This window comes from Coptis chinensis, chromosome 8 (genome assembly GCF_015680905.1).
Source record: "Coptis chinensis isolate HL-2020 chromosome 8, ASM1568090v1, whole genome shotgun sequence".
In the NCBI taxonomy this organism is placed as follows: domain Eukaryota; kingdom Viridiplantae; phylum Streptophyta; class Magnoliopsida; order Ranunculales; family Ranunculaceae; genus Coptis; species Coptis chinensis.
Window position 1 is genome coordinate 15,473,416 of NC_141463.1, and position 19,116 is coordinate 15,492,531.

The 19,116-nt window shown below is 36.9% G+C and overlaps 1 protein-coding gene across 4 annotated transcripts in view; it reads right to left on the minus strand.

Annotated features, from left to right (window-relative positions):
• Positions 1-2,229: 2,229 nt before the first annotated feature.
• The window catches only part of PHYLLO (2-oxoglutarate decarboxylase/hydro-lyase/magnesium ion-binding protein), a 37,447-nt gene continuing 20,560 nt past the window's right edge, over positions 2,230-19,116 (minus strand). For all 4 annotated transcript variants that reach the window (XM_086581327.1, XM_086581329.1, XM_086581328.1 and 1 more), the window contains 17 exons: positions 18,249-18,815; positions 17,283-17,507; positions 15,996-16,298; positions 15,469-15,536; positions 14,263-14,421; positions 12,362-12,487; positions 12,146-12,277; positions 11,918-12,035; positions 9,585-9,740; positions 9,234-9,497; positions 7,807-7,974; positions 6,947-7,090; positions 5,406-5,867; positions 4,232-4,531; positions 3,981-4,138; positions 3,682-3,789; positions 2,230-2,845 (listed from right to left, as the gene is read on the minus strand). In XM_086581327.1, the coding sequence (XP_086437453.1) occupies positions 2,590-2,845; positions 3,682-3,789; positions 3,981-4,138; positions 4,232-4,531; positions 5,406-5,867; positions 6,947-7,090; positions 7,807-7,974; positions 9,234-9,497; positions 9,585-9,740; positions 11,918-12,035; positions 12,146-12,277; positions 12,362-12,487; positions 14,263-14,421; positions 15,469-15,536; positions 15,996-16,298; positions 17,283-17,507; positions 18,249-18,815 (3,714 nt within the window). In that variant the 3' untranslated portion in view covers positions 2,230-2,589. The remainder of the gene's footprint in view (positions 2,846-3,681; positions 3,790-3,980; positions 4,139-4,231; positions 4,532-5,405; positions 5,868-6,946; positions 7,091-7,806; positions 7,975-9,233; positions 9,498-9,584; positions 9,741-11,917; positions 12,036-12,145; positions 12,278-12,361; positions 12,488-14,262; positions 14,422-15,468; positions 15,537-15,995; positions 16,299-17,282; positions 17,508-18,248; positions 18,816-19,116) is intronic.

Sequence of the window (19,116 nt, forward strand, 5' to 3'; positions counted from 1 at the left end):
GCCTATAAAATAATTAAGTTCTTACAACATGATTAGAGATTATGTTAATAGAAAAGTTATTATGTTTTCTAACTATTTTCATTAACAGGTTATAGGTATTTCAGTAAATTAATTTTTTCCGGGTCCAAAAATCTAGTTTAATACTTACTGCTCTTTCCAGTAGTAGGTTATTTTCCTGGCGACACCTTTTAATTGGGTTGTGTTATACACTGTGTTACATTATAATTTCCCATTTCATTATTAGGAAATAATAACTGATATACGAATTGAAGTAGCTTTTCAAAACACAAGTCGTACTAGAGAATCTCCATACAAGTTCTTAACATCTCCATACCATATCTCAGCAGCACAACAATTATTCCTAAAAAACATGTTACCCAAATTTTAACTCATGGAAAGGAAAGAAAATAAAATGGGTGGTCCACCAAATAATTTTAAATGATCAGAACCACCATCCGAAAAGGACATGTTACTCTTTATCTATTTCCTTTCCTTTCCTTTCCACAAAAATTTCGAACAAAAGATTAAGTCTGGCTCTTATTTGTTCTTACTTTTTTCCTACTGAAGGAGAAAAGGGTATTAACAGTTTACCCCATGACGTCTTACGACAGATACTCATCCTTGTCCCTGCAAAGACTCTTCACAAACTCAGGTATGTGTCCAAGTATTGGAACAAAACTATTTCTGATCCATGGTTTATAAAACACCATCTCTATCGATGGAGATCTCTTCCACTAGGATGCATCATAAAATCTCGATACTTTAAGAACAACACTACTGGAGAGAGATTTCGCTTAAGGTTACAAGACATATTCTGTGAGAGTAGGGGGCACGTACTGTTGGACTCTTGTGATGGTTTGCTTCTTTTAGGTGTTTTTGACGAGGTTCGTTCTTCTCGTGATACTTACCACATTGTCAACCCGGTCACTCGGTTTTCTACCAAGGTACCTTCTCCCCCAGAGGAGTTTTATGATTATCTTAAACTAGTCTTTGACGATACAATAGACCAATATAAGATTCTGGCTTGGTATCAAAGATATGATGATAATTATGATTTTGAGGATGAGGGAAACATCACTGGTAGTGATGAGGATGAACATGTTGTTTTTCGCGGTCGTATTTATCATTCCGGAATTGTCATTCCTGGTGGTCATACTGTTGGCTTTGATCCTCCTTATCATGAGCTCTCGGTGCTGACTTTAGGTGGTACCAACACAACATCCTGGAGAAAGTTGAGACTTCCACAGCATTGTACGGCTGGATATACACCCGTGGTGTGTGGCCGGAAAATGTACTGGGTTTCTTACAATGAAAGCGCCGAAAGACATATGGTCCTCTCATTGGACATTGCAAGTGAGAATATAGAGAAAATTGGAATGCCCAACCACAACTTTTTCGATTTGAGTATGAGGTCGAGTTTAAGGTTAATGGTGATTAGGGGATCTTTGTATCTCGTATATGGTTCTCTTGATAACCATTGTTACATCATCTGGATTCTAGAAGACATGGAGAATCAGATATGGACTAAGCTCCACCAAAAGAAATTTGAGATGAATCATGAATCTTGTGCTTGCAGCTCCAACTCCGACTATATTATGGTTCGTGGTTGTCAAGTATCGGCCCAAAGTGAAATAGAGTCTCTCGTGGGAAGTGTTAGTTTTTACAACAGTAAGGCTATTAATCATTTCAATAGCCTCGGCTGTCTGGAGAACATTCAATCTGGGGATGGACCAACCACTATTAACTCATCCATTGCGAAATTGGCACAAGAAGAGCATAGCTTCCCGATCAAGTCCAAATGGGGTTCCTTTAGTAATTTTATGCTAGTTATTTTATCTATGTTCCTTTTAGTTATATCAGAACGAGTTATTCATTCATTTCATTGTCATGTTTGAAGGTCTTTGGCTGTACATTAATTCATTAAAGGTGGGTTAAGCAGTATTACCCCCAAATGAGTCAATTAGAAATTTCCCCCCAGATGGAAAATTAGAGTCCCCCCAGTGTTAAGTCCTTGTGAAGCAGATAACACGAAAAAGGAGACTAATTTGATCATATTTTGGATTCCCTATTGTGTGGCTTGTGTGGTAAAATATTGGAAATGAGTCGATGACACTACATGACACTACAGTGTGGCAAGAACCATGTGACGAGAGTCTCTCAAAGATAGAGGTACAAGAAACTGGTGTAAGAGATAACTCCAAGAATATACTACTTTCAATCGTACATTGGTTTCTACTTTGTAAGGCAAATCTCAATACTTGTTGATGAAGGTTCTGTTTGGTTTACAAGATGTTGCAAAGAAGCTAAATATTTTCTTGAAAAAAATGATTTCTTACTCCTTCCGCAACAATTGGAAAGGTAAATGAGCATGAACTAAGATTCTAAAAATGAAGACTGACTAATATCTTGTAACTGTAAGTGCCCGGGAAATGATTTATCTTCGTAACTTTGGTAATATATCCCAGTAACTGCTAAATTATTCACCCTCCTCTCCTTTTTCTGATGTGAAGGTATGAAGAACTAACACCAAATCCTCTGGGCCGCGCCCCCACATAGCAAAACAAACACGACTTAAGAGAATTGACGTTTCTAGTCTAAACTAAATTTTTTGTCATCGAGTTTCGTCAAAAACTTGCTAATGGCACTAATAACAGGAAGTGGATTCTCCAGATGAACAGCATGCCCACAATCTGGAACCTCTATCATCTCATGCATATCTTTGCTCTGGTTGTCTCCATTAACTTCAAATAACATTTGCCGATGAATTTCCTTGAACTTCTTATCCTTTTCTCCATGAAGGAACAGCAACGGCTTCTTGTTTTTCTTCAAGTCTTCCCACAAGGATCTATCATGCATAAAAGAGTAGCATCATTCCTAACAGTTACAGTAAATAGCAGAAGCTCAAGCTTCCAATTCAGGTTCCCAGGAGTAGTAGTTCCTGGCAACACTTCAGGACATTAACTACTAGAATCTACTGGCTATATACCACTCTTAAGTGTTGCCCAGTGCCAAACATGGGCCTCGTTCATGAAGATAAGTTGCATATCGTCACCAAAAAGAAGCAAATTAATTAAAACAATTCTATTCTGCCTAAAGAAAGAGTGAAAACTTTGTACAAGGAACCATGTAGTATAAGGAAATGTTGGTGGCAGTATGAGACAACACCCATTTTCTCTCAAATCACTTGTTCGACTCTAAATGACCAACCATAAAATCAAGGAGTTAAAACTTTGTATTAGAGCAAACCATTCATACAAAAAAGGGAAGCAAACGGTTCATGTGGGTGCAGGAACTGGAAAGCAACCAATATAAGGTGGCAACCCGCTAATGTCATCACATTGACTAGTAACTCCGCTAGAAGACTAGAAGCACGGACAATGTGAGACTGGTGGTGATATTTGGATTATTCTGGTAGCATTTTTGCCAATTTCTTCCAAGGAGTTAGTGGTCTTATTGGCCTAACGTGAAGAGATGAGATGTAAGATTTGTTTCTTTAAGCATTTCTGATTGAGAACAGCGATGCGGATGATGTCGAAGTTACGAGCAACATAGTGTCTCACAAGATCAATACCATATGCCAAAGGCAATAATTGCTAGATAAAAGAAAGACAGATTTTAAAGTGGTGACATGATGCTTATTTCTATTGCCAATACAGTATAAAAAGGGGTGGATGAACTTACAGTTGCCTCCCAACGCTCAAGTCAGAGAGAGCATTTGCTAGAGCATCCATACTATTATGCTGCATACGGCTTGAAAGTATTTGTTTGAAGTGGGGATGAGCTTTTAAGCTGCTCATGTGCACAGAGAGTTAGATAAATGAAAGCGGCACATGGAGCAAATGAAATGAAAAAAATAAAGGAAAAGGCAGACTTGATTGTGTGCAATACATATATGCCTTCAATAGTGGCTGTGTAATCGCTCACATGGGAATGTATAACTAAAGATACAAAGGAAAGCAAGCAGGAAGCTGTGCACTTACCCATTCCACAGTTCCCCGGAATACCAGGTATTCAGAAAAAGCTGCAGCCCATGGACTCTGAGAGACTGTGCTCTTGTGTCATCCTGAGCTATACGCCTTCTTCTCACTCTAACATCCTTCAACCCAGGGCTTCCAGATATTATAACAACTCCATTGACCTTTAGGACCAGCATAAAGCACTGTTAGCTACATGGTCAGACAGAGAAAGCAGCTCCATAGTGAATATTCAATTTATACGGCCAATAGCATACCAGATTATCACATCGTAGGGCCATGCATAGAGCAATCCTTGCTCCCATTGAGTAACCAACCAGGACAACTCTACTAGAAGAAATATTGTGAATTAACTTAGCTAATATGTCTGCAATTACTTCAACTGACATTCTTGGTTCTTGTCCAGATTCCTTATTAGTATGCCTTTCTATCTGTGATCCACCGTGTCCTGGTAGGGTAACTGAAATGCATCTTACAGAGGTTGAACAAGCCTTCATGACGGGTATCCAGTCTTCACCACTTCCAAGAAATCCATGAAGAAAGATAAGTACACTATTCTGCATAAGTACAAAGGGAATTGTAAGGAAGAAAATAGCAATTGTGGAACAATTTAAACCTTTTGAAGCAAGATACTGGTTTCTCAAAGGCACTCTTCAAGTTAAAATCACCAAAGAGAAAGACTGTTATCTTTTATTAACCATACACAAGGTACATTTAGATTGAAATATCTCTTTAAAAGCTCGTCGTTGGCGCTAAGAAGTGAAAAAAGAAAATTGAGAAATACCAATATTATCAGTGTTTAATAAAATCGAATCTAAGCCTCAAGGCCACGCTACGCCTCTGTGAGGCTTAAGCCTCAATTAAAAAAAAACGGGGGGGGGGGGAGGGGGGAGGAAAGAGAAATGAGGTAGGAAGATATAAGTTTGTGATTTTCAACAAAATGAGGTGTTGATGCTCAAACGTCAAAACATAACCTAGTAGGGAGTTTGTAGTCTGTAAATAAGTTACGATGGGTTAAGTCATCATAAAAATATAATAAAAAGTTAAAAACATGTAAGGCTTAAGCCTCAAGGCGCTAACCCATAAAAGGCTTAAGCCTCGGTGCATTATTTTTTTAGCCATGAATATCATAAATAATTATAAAACAAAATACCAAAAGCACCTTGGTGCCTGAATCATACCATACCTTTGTGGACTTTTTGCCAAACTGAACTTGTGACTTCTCATGACTTACCATGTTAACCTTTTAACAACCATTTTCCTCCAAATGATCAAGCTGTTGGAAAGAGATGTAACTATGTATATCAAAGGGGTAGTAGGTCTAACATGGTACAGGGACACACCTTGGGTGGGCCACAGAACAGGATATGTACAAAGACTTATCACAGACTATATATTACCTAAAACCGTATCTTAGTAAATAATACTTACATCAGTCACTTTTCCAACTTCTAGTACGTCAAGAGAGCAAGCGAAATCCTTGTAATCCACAGTCATTTGATATCTTCGAACGTGCTCTCCGATGTAAGTTCTCTGGATGATTTTGGGATCAATTTTGAAATTTAGGAGCAGCCGTGCTGCATCTTTGACAGATGCATCAATAACTTCTTTATAAGGATGACCAATTATCATAAGCGACTCGGTGGTTACATCTTCTTTAAGCCATCGATAAGTTCCAAGACCATGGGCTACAGGTTCTCCTGGTTCCTTATTTTTCACTTTACATATATCTGCATTTTCTTGCTCAATATAATACGCAAACTGTATATACGCAGCTAAACTTAAGCTGCTTTCATATGCAGAACTGAGAACTGCCATCTTCTCCTGCTTCTGGGCCCACTTTGCAATCAATGCTGCCTTTTCAAAACCGCCAACAACACTTGGTTTGATAACCTGAAAGGATAAGTAATGGAAATTGGATCCACAAGTTTAAAGATTATAAGGTATAGTCTTTGGTATTTTTTCACTCAAAGTTCTACACAGAATGAGGTTGCTAACTCCTATGGAAAGCTGGAACTTCCAAGCTCTCCTTACATTACAATGGCAGGTATTGAGAACAAGGCCTCTAGCGGGGCCCACTCATGTTGTTATGTTCTCTTTTTCATAATAAAGGTTTATGTAAATATTGGCAGAAAAAGGAATTGGTGGGAATTAGAGTTTCTTTTCAGGTTTTAATGTTAAGTTTTTTTAGATCATATACTGTAGTTCCACACCATAAAAAATGGTGCACCGTTCAGTAACCAGTGGCAATGAATGACCATAAAACATGTACAGCTTGGCGAGTATAAATCAATAATTGACCTGAATTTTGTGGTATTTATCCATTAAAGACATGACCACACATCAAGATGGTATGATTGTTCAAATATAATTTAATTATTTTGAAGACCAACATAAACTTTAAATCTAAATTAAAAGATACGAAACCAAATCAAACCTACAATTTTGTTTAAAATGCGCCAGTTTAATACGAGCAATGCATGTGTGGAATGGGATCTACATACAAACGGCCCACTGGTGAACTAAGTTCTCTCTCGCTTTTTTCTTTTTATTTTTTGTTTTTTCTATTTTGGGTAATGTTGATCTCCACAACATAGAGATAGGCCTGACAAAAGTCCAACTCGTTTGATAACCTCCAACCTTGTCAAAAGAGGATTGTAAGGTGAACAATCCTGGAGTGTCAGATAAATGTAAAAGTTGAAGAAGAACCTTTTACAAAGTTTGATATCTCAAAACGAGCTGACTTTTGTGAAGTTGATCTCCATGGTGGGGAGATCATGTATGCCAAGATTAGCCCTTGGTTTATCCTGTAAGTGCCCTTTGTATACAGATGGAATATGTAAAAGTTCTTGCTACTCAAGCTACTCAAGCCAGCTTTGGTTGCCCTTATTGCTATCCAATGAGTATTAAAATTCTTTAAAAATTCCATTCATAAAATAGAATCCTTTACTGGAGTTCGGACTATTACTCACCAAAGCAACTATTCCTGGGTGCATGAACCTTGCAAGCCTACTAAGAGGATCTCCCTGAATATTATCAATAGTTTCATCTAGTGCTACACGCAAACCCGTTTCTTCACAAAATTTGATTATATCATCTTCTGAGTTGACAGGCTCCTGAAAAAAGAAAAGGTAACAATCTATGTAATTAGACGGTTCTATGAACTATGAAGCATCAGAAAATACTAGTTATTTCAAAATATATGAAGTTAAGGGCAGAGCCATGGTCGAATCAGGATACGCAAGCATTAGTTGGTTTATTTTATTTGTTTTAATTAATTATAGCCACATGACATATTTTAATTGGTTTGCTAAGCTGTAAAGGTAAAAGCCTATATAAAGGGCTTGTAATTAGGTTTAGGGGGAGAGTTGATGTTTATGATATTTTAGAAGAAAAATATAGAAGAGTGATTAGAGGTTTTTTTTAATGAACTAGGGTTCTTCGTTATTTTTCAGGGTTTGGATTTATTTAGTTGTTTCCGCCAATTAAGATCTACATTAATAAGGAGTATGTCAAAGGAGGTTTTCCATTGCTAGGGAAAAACAATGAAAAAAAGTCAAATAGATAAATAAATCAAGGCTAGGCAGTATGTAACAAACGAAGTATACCTTCACAGAAGATGTGGCTAAAGATACTTGAATGGGATAAGAGGATTTGTGTTACTGCCCCAAATAGATTACTCATGAAATAAACAATGATGATGAACATGGCGCTCAATTAAATAGTAAACTCAAACCACATGAAGGTCAAAGTGGAGCTGAATTCCTATTAAAACCAAGTATATTAGCTACACATTCGAGGCTTTTGATAAATACAAGTCGAAAGATCTTACCTCAATATACTGCAGGTCACAAAGTTGTACAGAAAATCCAAATTGAATTGCTTGTTCATAAGTCCAACTTCGATTAGCATCTGCACGAAGCTTAACCCGGTACCCAACCTTCTTTCTAATTTCTTGGATAACAGCAGCATCTTCTGAGGGGTATGGGCGACGTCCAACCTGAAGCAAATGGATTGTTTACTGAACTTTTGGAGAAGTATTTTTGAGTTTGTAACATGGATAACAAGATTCTATTGTTTCCAAGGGGCAGAAGAAGAAAAAAATGATTGCTCGAAAATGGAAATTGAGTTGCAATCACACGGCACACAGTCATTTTTAATTTTTCAGGTCGACATGTTCAACAACATGGGTATGACTTTCTGAGGAAAAAAAGAACACTATAAATCCAGCTAAAGAGTTGACATGTGTCTGACACGCTGTCGGAATCAGAAAGTTCTTCAAATATAGAACGTCCTTATTAAGCAGGTCGGAAGAAATGCACCTACACATACAAATAAGTATCACGACATGGATAAGTTTCACCAATTACTAATATTGTTGTGATGTTCACTGTTCAGTATAGTCCCACACTCCGCAACGGGAAATCTAAACCCTTGCATAATAGTATATATGTTCCTAGGGACGCATCACTCATTGCTAATTGGTTTGAAACTTTGCGTTGAGAATGCTCCAAATTTAAGATGGTATCAAATTTCAGTATTTGAGACAAAGGGCCTGTTTACTCCATGTCACCACTCACCAATATTATTGGACCATGTATTGCGCTCGGAAGAGTCAAGTAAGCCTCACGTGAGGAGGGCATGTTGAGATGCTTAATGTAGTCCCCAAGAGACATGTATAGCCTTGCATTACGATATGTCAGTTCTGGGACCGCTCCATTCATTGCCAATAGGTGTTGAGTTAGATGCTCCAAATATAAAAGTTAACGCATTTATAATTTTTCAATAATCGAATGAAAAAGAGGGAGTTGTCTTCCCCTTACTAGTTTATAGCATGAATCATATGGAAGTGTTTATCTTTCCGAGTTTCAAATATTTCTTTCACTTATTCTTCCGCACTTCTGATGATATTACAGGCAAAATCTGTATATAACTGAATGGTTTTCTCTGCTCATTGAACATCCCTTTTTTCCTAACATTAAAGAAACTCTGTACCTCAATCCATGTAAAAGGAATTTCACATCAGACGAGGTGACTGTCACATTGTTGAGACTTTTTCATGTTCCTAAGCAGAAGCAATTATTTAAGTGGAAAGAAAGTTAATATTCAGCCTAATAGTAAGAAAAGACAGATGAGTCAGAGACTGATCCATCAACCATCATATATGTCACCTTCTCACCTATGATACACTTTCAATAAGCAATTCCATAAATAGCAAGTCCAATTTTAATAATCATAATTTTGGTATCATTTCCTCACCTTTATTTTAATTGTGCTGAAACCTTCTTTGACTAGTTTATCCGCAACTTCAGCCACCTCTTCGGGAATAGCATAAGAATCTATAAGGGCACAGATATGAACTTTGGATGACACCGAAAGTTCTTTTTCTTCGTCAAACTGGGACTTAGATGTTGAACATTCATGATGAAGTAGGCCTGCCAGACTACAACCTTCTTTTACAGCTAACACATTGAGAACAGCCATCTCCATACCACATCTAACGCTTGGAAACAATGAATGGGGCTAGAAGCCACGGAAAATCAGTAAAAAAACGGAACAAATATGATATGTGAGTCCAATGCAATATTTGAACTAAGATACACAGCTCACCGGAATTCCTAAGCATCCCCAAATCCAAGAAGAAAATGACCCACTTAGTAAGGGAAGAAGATAACTCAATTTAGCTCCTTGGATCATGTGAACAAGAAATCGAAGTTGTTCCTCTACATCTTGCAGATTTTCTTTGTGGATTTCAAGAGGAGCAACCTGTTCAAGGAAAAAGCCAAGACCTATAATGGACACCAAATTTAAGAACTCATTTCAGGCAAGATTATCACCATCCTCCGAACCAAAATACCCTACTTCTACTTGGCAAGACTACATGCATCTTTCTTCTATGAATACAACATTTCAAACATGTCAATAGAACTCAATAATGCTGTCTTTAGACAACATTCAAATTGCATGAACGAACAATTAAGCCCATTATATAAGAGATATTCGAATCAACTAAAAGAACCATAGCCATGGAGAAGTAGAACATTATATCGCAGTGTCATCTCCAAGTGCGACCAAATTGTCAATGGATTAGAATATGTTAAACTCATTGCCAATTACACAAAGTAAAACCATATGCAGGCTGATTGGTCATCTAAGCATCTTTACCAGCTTTAGGACATGCATATTTGCTTATGTTTATGATTTCCCCTAGTGCATGTACGCACAACTGTAAATGTCTAAATTCCCAACCTCCCCGACATGCATATTTGCTTATGTTTATGATTTTCCCTAGTGCATGCATGCACAAGTGTAAATGTCTAAATTCCCAACCTCCCCCCCCCCCCAAAAAAAGAAAATCATAATAATAAATAAATAAAAATAAAGCAAATCAGGACACCACAGCGTACCACTCTATTTTAAATTTGTAATGATACAATTATGCAAAGAAAATGTACACCATATATAAGAAACTACATATTCCATTGCAGGAAGGTCATTGCATCTTGAAGACCATAGCCGACTTAACAAATTCCCATATACCTTTAAAGGGTACTGAGAAGAAACTTAAGCAAAAATGATCAAGAGAAAAGGACTTGGTCCTACTTCCACCTTTCCAACTAATGAATGGCAAAGACGGTTTACACAGCATTCCCTTAGGAGGCTATAAGTTCACATTAATACTGAACCTGGCTACAGGCCCATTTAAAACACAGTTTGGGCACTACAATCTACACTCCACATCAGAATGTGTATCACAAATCTTAGTCTTAATACTTTTAATTTGCAACGAGAAGTAATGTTACAAATTTGTTGCCGCATGGCTGACCCAAGCTTTGTGGAATATCGGATAGGATATATGTACATGGCTACTATACACGTCCCTAGACCTATAAGGCATGCACTTTGTGACTTGGAGGTTTAGCTGAAGAGTTAAGCAGCCTGTATGCTTATTGCCCCAAGTTCAAGCAAAACCAAAAGAGACCATCATTTGGAGGGGGGACTTAGAACTCACAACAGTGTGTACCTAGAAAGTGCGTGCCTTGGCCTAATTGTTATACACCTAATTGTGGATTGGGGGACACTTGTCATTTGAATGGCCTAAATTTGAGTGATATAATATAGGTCCAGACAAAATCCTATAAACAATCTGTTCGAGTTCTAAGGGACATTTCCCGAGGGAAATTAAGGGCTGGGCAGAAAACCCTAAACCCTCTGTGTGTGTGTGTGTGTGTGTGTGTGTGTGTGTGTGTGTGAGAGAGAGAGAGAGAGAGAGAGAGAGAGAGAGAAGGCCGAAATCAATCAAGGCCGTAAACCCGTAGAGTCTTTTCTCCAGACTTTCTTCTTCTCTAAGAGCAAAAAATAAAAAGAACCCAAGATCCACTCAATCTTGTTTTAAAGAAAACCATTATGAAAGACCCATGGATCAATGGAGGTCCAGACCTGATACTCTAAACAATTATAAAATGAAATATCCAAGACTCACTCATTTATGTTTTGGAATAACCAATTATGAAAGGCCTATTGGTCCATCTACCTTCTTTTGAATTATTAGGCCTATATGTGAACTGCATAGAATCATATCAACCGTGTGAATCTTACTGCGTCCCTTCTACTGGAGTATTTGGTTTGCCTCCATTTAGAATCTAGGAATCCTTGAACTGGTCCAGTTTGATTATTAGACTTGTTTAAAAGTTGTGGACTATCTGGTTCGAGCAGAAACGAAAACATTTTGGGATCTGTCAGTGCTCCATTTAGTGTATAGTGTATACATCAACAATGTATTTATGTTTTTTATATTGTGAACAGACGGCACATGCCATGCACATGTCTTATACGTGCACTCCTACAAATACCTCATAGCATACAAGAAACGAAAAGAATTGTTTTTATAGCATATAAATCATAATAAGCATTATCGTGGTCTAAAAAGGTAAAGGATTTACCTCTCCGAAACCTACACAACCATCCTCGAGATATATAGCTAAAATGAACCCATCTTTATAAAACCTGGAAGGATTGCCACTGATACGAGTTGAAGTAGGTGGGGCAGATAGCTGAATTCTGACACAAGCAGAAGTACAGAAACAGTAAAGATTCTCAATGAAAAGGATCAGTTAAAGATAGTCAAATTCCACGATTCATTAGAGACAAATATCTAATAAGAGTCTTACCTATATACTGAATATTCCACTTTATGGATCTCACCGAAGAGGAAGTCACTTGAACTATGATCTGGAACTGATAGCCTTGAAAGTATGTTCAGAGTATTATGTGCTGCCAGGCGTGCAGTTCTTTTCAAAGTACTGTCAAGATCGACCAAATATTGTTAGCAATGTACTGAATGAAACTATAAAACTGATTAAGAAAGTAATGAATATATATGAAACCTGTGGAAAGTGGCGTTGTCCTCAATGCAGCTTTCAACTTCAATTATGAAGTCGGCCTCTAGTTGTTGAGATATCGATAACGCACGTTGAAGATCCGTTTTGGTTCGCACTTGTAAATGATTCACACTGCATGTTCAGAATTCAAGTAACTAAATGAGAATAACATCATGAAGCCAGGAATAGGAGTGTAGTTATAAATTGATAAAACCAAATAAAAGATGCAGAGACCATGAGAAAGAACACGGAGGGAAATATTTTACAGTAAATTCACAGTTGACATAATTAGTGATTTGATATCTATATTGTTTCTTAAATGATGTGAAGATTGATGAATTGCGCCAACACTAATATTGTCGATTATCTGGAGGCATAAAAATTTGGGTTGCTTATTTGCATGTGTATGAACATCCAACTTGAAAAAAAATCAGTTTAGGTATAAATGTAAAATGGAAACTCAATAAAACCAACTGTTTTAAGTGGTTCCTCATTTTCCATGTCCACCATTTAACATAGAGGAGTTTGATGCTAAGTGAAAGTGGAGGCAATTTCAATTAACAAACCAATGAAATTAATATACAAATTTATGGTTTCAAATTGCCAGTAAGGAGAAAAACAATCTCAGCCAATATTAACAAAAAGAGACATACTCAAACAATCTCAACCAATTCATGACCAGTGTCAGAGCCACATGGGAGTTACATGGGGCACGTGCCCCATGTGAACTTGGTAGAGAATCTGAAGTATACTTACTGAAGTTACCAATATCTATTATCTAGTGCCAAGAAATCCTCCCATATAAAGGTACCCAGACACCACTTCAATAATCACCATTGATAACACATTGATACCACAATCACTAAAGGACCAAAATGAAATGTACAATTGTTTTCTCATCAGCCAATGTATTAAGAATAATATTATTTCTTAACAAAATTTACCTTACCTGACTTTGCAAAATTATTGACTTAAAAGTGATATGGAGTATTTTAAAAACGTCTACAAGCAGCTAGAAAATAGTTTTGATCCTTGTGTAAATTTCATAAGTCAAGTCTAAATTTTCTTATGAAAACTTGATATGTACTTCTCTCATTTCTCATTTTCTGTAGATTTTTCGAAGTGCGGATTGTGAAATATGTGATGTATACCATGTCGAATTTCTTGACGTTTGGGAAATTTTCATCAAACTTTTGGAATTTCAAACTATATTGATGTATGTGATTCATTGTTGAATTTTTAATATCTCCATATATGTAAGGTGGTATATTACTAGCTGGGGAAAACAAATTGTGATTTAGCTGAGACACTCGGTGCGACAGTGCCCCATGTGGAGGGGATTCCTAGCTCTGCCACTGTTCATGACCACTGGTGTCTTGTTTATAACGTCTCGGAAAACGTTTTTGTCATGAGTTTGTTTTCTTTCATTTCCATTATTATTTTCCTAATTTGAATATAATGCTTACTTAGTAAGTTAGTTACTTTCCTAGCTCGATTAGAATGTTATGACATTATTTTAAACAAGACCATCGGTCATCCATTGCAAGGGGTCCTTTTGTGTGTTTTGATTAATACAATTGGTAAGATTGCTTTTCTCAAAGTCATTCACCATCTTCAACAGATACTCATAAATAATTTCTTTGCATCTCTTAAAGAAGAATGATAACTGTGTATGGAACCTTATTACACCCATATCCACTTACAACTATAGGTGAAAAACAATAAATAGCCCTTGTACACAATCCAGCAGTAAAATGGTATAAAAGGTACGAAACAACTGAAAAGTAAATCTAATGAAAACAAGTATACCACGCAAACGGAAGTGATGCGGTGAAATTTAGCTTATAGGTATTGATATAGGACAAGTGCGGTAAGTTGTATTGTGCAAACAGGTGTAGATGCATTACCTATGAGCTTCACACAACTTGCCTATTGACATGTTATGTGATGTGTAGAAGTATCGATTCAGTACACTTGGATCAGTTTTCTTTGCAATCGGAAGGAGACTGAAGATTGCGCCGCCATGATTGTTTATTACAAGTATTACCAAAGGTTTTCTCCATGCCCTTCATGAAAAGGTCATCCGTTAGTAACAACAGAGAATGAGTATATACAAAGTGCACAACTAGGAACCATCAAGGAAAGATGAGATAGGGTTAAAATAGAAACAATGGATGATTCAACTTTCACGAAAATGGTAACAATCATTTTGAAGAGGCATAATGAAAATATACTTTTTCTATCAATAAAGTTCATGAAATCAACCATTTGTATAATAGATCCAATCTCAAAGTAGCAAGAAGCCACTAGACACCAGTACACCACTCATGCTCCCCACACCAAAAGAAGATCTCAACTTGGCCCCCTTGAAAGTAGGACAAGCAATTGTGCAATGGAAAAGCGTTTCCTTGACCTCCCCCACCAACTTGTCAAATTCCTTTTCTTGACATATTACCAAGGCAAACTTTTAGAACATCATTTGAGGTGTCCAACAGCCTACTGGTCAAGCCTAGGGTTGGTACCAAATCTCACCTTCAGTGGAGAAAGGTAGAATTTACAGGTTCAAAGAAATGAAGTTGTGTGTCAACAACGTATCTAAAAGACACAGCTCGCACACGTGGTAAGCACATGTTGCCACACATGTAGGGCTGGACAGAACACCAATAATATCCTCATGAGCGGGAAGCCGGGAATGCAGGATCGCAGGTCAAACACACATCCAACAACACTTCACCTCAGAGTGTAATTGTGGGTCACAAATTAGGGACTCGTTAGACGAGATGCACGAGGGGAGCTGACAATAGTACTTAAAAGCTTCAATCTAGGATATAAATACTGCAAACAAGACAATATGAAGCATGGATATATAGTTAAACATAACAGCCAGAATTTATTGACGTAGCCCATGTTCCTAAACACCATTATAGGTCCAAATGGATATTTAAGCTCTGTTTTACATCAAGATGGTGATTACACCATGGAAGTTGTCCATATTTAAACAAACCCAAGTCCATTCAACCATTATCTACGAGGACTTCAAGGGGCATCAACAAAATTCATACAAAGTAAGGTGCGGTACGTAGAAAGGTACTTACAGAATCATGAACTCTTACCTTTGTTTTAAAATTGCCAGTCCATTAGTATCATGAAGGAAAGAAATGTCTCCCATCACACAAAATACCTGAACAGAGTCATGACAGAATTTAAATAGCTTCATCTGATGTGAAATGGCAGTAGAAAAAATAATCATACACTAACACTGGAGGCCACAAGAAGTCAATGATTTACTGAAAGTTAAGAGTGTGTCCTCATTTGAATGGGTAAAAATTCCCAACTTATATAACATTAAGAACAGTATGTCTGTGATTGCTTGGTTAAAGCTACAAGCTCCTTGTCCCATATAGCTATCCATGTCAAATATTTCAATTTCTGAATTTCCATGTCAGCAACCAATTTCTGGGTAACATCATCTTGAACTTTATATGTTATTTAACACTACACAACCTCCCTATTGAGCTCACAGCTGAGACAGATTTAAATTGCAGTCTTAAAATGTGACAGAAGCAGCGAAGGAGAGAAAAAAACATCAAAGTGTAACTCGGTAAGTTAGCTTATTTAACAATGGTTATGAAAGATTTACTCTTTTGTAGCTTCCAGCTGCAAATCCAATGGCTGTGCTAAGCAACCCATCAATACCACTCGCTCCCCTATTCCCAGATGCCCGTATCCCAAGGCAAGATAGCTCCCAACTTGACATAATCCATGTGGAGTCATTTGTATAATTCATCCAACCACGTCCATACATGTCTGCATCGCGTATGACCATGCTGTTTCCAAAAAATAAGGCAGCATCACTTGGAAGTGCTTCTGAAATTACTTGTGCAACATGAGGCTCAGTCAACGAGTACTCGGAATGAATTTGAAACTCTATCTCCCTTGCAACCTGGATATGTATCCCATCAGCCAATATCAATTACTGCATATAGAAAAATTTGTATCACTGTAGCCCAATACTAAAGCCATCATAAAACACAACTTAATGATATTATTCAAAATATTTTTGTTTGGTAAACTGGTATTATTCCAAATACACTTGCGGTATTTTACTAATTAAGAATAAATCACCTATTGAAGGCCATGCTCAATTGCTCGCACTTAGTACTAACATATCCATCAAACATTCCTAGATAGTATTACCAAAGATGATACAAAGAAGAAACATACAAAAGCCGTACCCAGAAAGAGAAAACAGACAACAAAAGTAATGCGGAACAGAGTTTCCATTAAACTTAATAAACCCCATAAGGATGGTGATAGAGGATACAATTTGATAGCATTGAGGCATAGTATGATGAGAAACGGATAAATGGTTGAAGCATCACAGAGAATATTTTAGAAAATGATCTTGCAGAAAACCACAGTTCAAACTATTTTGAAAAATATATTGAAGTGCTTTATGGCAAAACAATAGTATGAAGAACGACTGCAAAAAGCTACAGTACAAAATCCTGCAAAGATTCTACTCCATATTACACCTCCTTTTCTGACTCAAATACTCCCTGTTAATCAATTACATTTACCACTAACAGGTACTAACAAAATAAACTCATTTATACAATCTGAGCTTCACAGCTACAGACATTTTACTTGAATTCAATTACTAAATGCAGAAACTGTCGGGATAAGAAAAAAGTATCCAAAGATACTAAATTCTATATTAGCCTGAGAAGCCAAAAATATATTGAATCAAAAGACAATGCTATAATTGGAAAAGCCTGAGTAATCAATAATTTCATATATAAAAAACTTTACATCCCTGTCCTCCAAATATGTAACTTTTTTGTCTTTTGTTTTTTGTACTAGGTGTTTTTCATTTAATAACTAACAATAAACTTAATAGTTAATAGCTTCCAAAATGTATTAGTACCATCATATTTAAAGCTTGCATGTGTCCGCTCCATTTGCAGCTTATCCTTGGGAGTTGAACTTTGGATAAGAAATCAGCAAACTCGATAATGGTACTTTGAATGCGATGAGTTACAATATGAGAAGGATCATGACGGTACGGATGCTTGTCAACCATTATATATGTACATGGAGAGCAGACCTCTAGCATCTGACTTATGCGTTTGCTTGTTATTCTGCTACCTATCTGTGGGCGTTGAAAAAAACAAAGGAGCTCAGATGAAGTTAAAGTACATTCAGTTTACTGCTTCCATTATTAGCACAAAAGCATATCCAATGGGATTATGAACAAGAAATCTTTCACATAAACATGTACAGTGTCTGCTTCACACTCCAAGTATTGAAAAATATTTACCATCCGAAAAGAAGAAAAACTGAGCCTTTGTCTAAAAAATGCATTGAGAAACGGCAGATGTATAGAACATTTCTACGAAATAATGCTTTTCCAAATCTCTTAAAATTCATGGTTACTTCGACACGATGCAAATAACTAAACTAACCATTTTCCGCAATAAATATAACAGTTGCAAAATACTAGAATATAGTGTATGACATCTAGCTTCATGTATCATTTTGAAATATTATGATTTTATATATTGTCGTCAACTCTAACTTGGCTTCTTTTCGGTGATATCTACATTTTATAGAAGTTGCATATGATGTTATCTTATACGATCCTATGGATTCTTTCTCAAAACTTGTTCAACACAGTATCACAATTTGTACAACAAAGTTTTTTAGGTTTTATGACTGCAATCTACAAGTACAAGAAACAGACCAGATATTCATTTATTTCTGTTTAGATTTTTATTTTCTTTTATTCTCTCTTTTTTCTTGAAGAGGTAAACGGTCATTCTCTTGCCATTTAAGAATTTTACTTCTCACTAACTTTCTAGCAGCAAAACTGCCAAATAGAATGAGAGCTTACCTGAATAATTACATCTGGTTGTGCCCACAGCTTGACTGAATCAGCGAGCAGAGCATGATCAAGATGATCTATAAATAACATCTTCTCTGTGAATTGAGGAAATGCAGTAAAAACTTTCTTCAATCTTAGACCAGACAAGATGTCAGCTACGATCGGCCAAGATAGATGTTTAGCCAAGAGAAGAGCAGCCCACGCCTCATCTTCAGTGTGGATGGCACCAATTAGGAGCAGACCCTTGTTAGCACATTGAATTGTATTTAGAAGATCCTCAACTTGTAATTGAATACTATTAGATGCATGGGAATGCTGCGTCCTTACGTACTTGGTAAATGGATCTTCTCTGGACATCCAAATCTCTAAGCCTTTCAAGCAGCTTAACATCCAATCTCTTGGAGAATCTTCCAAAGGCTCTCTAAATGGACAATTAATATGCACAGGGCCACTGGGTGCATGAGTTGCAAAATAGACAGCAGAGTCAACCGTGGTTAGAACCATCCGAGCAGGAACATGATCAGTGGGTGCAGGGAGACTAAAGAAAGACCTCACAAATGAACCAAAATGATTGACCTGAAATTCAAACATTCCAATTTGCTACCAAAAAGTGTGATACAGGAGATGTATTAACTGAAGAAGACATAACTGAATCTGAACTTACGTACATCTAACTAAATTACATAACTAGTGTGTTTTCATGCCTTGCGGCACGCATGATCCCAGCACGCCTCCCCAAAACCTCAAAGGCTACATGGACATGCTATATTTTAAAAAATAATCTGTGTCGGATGTGTCAGACACAACACACAATTTTAAGTATATTGCCATATCCGTGGCAAAGTAACGTAGCTCAAAGGTTATGCCTTTGGCACTA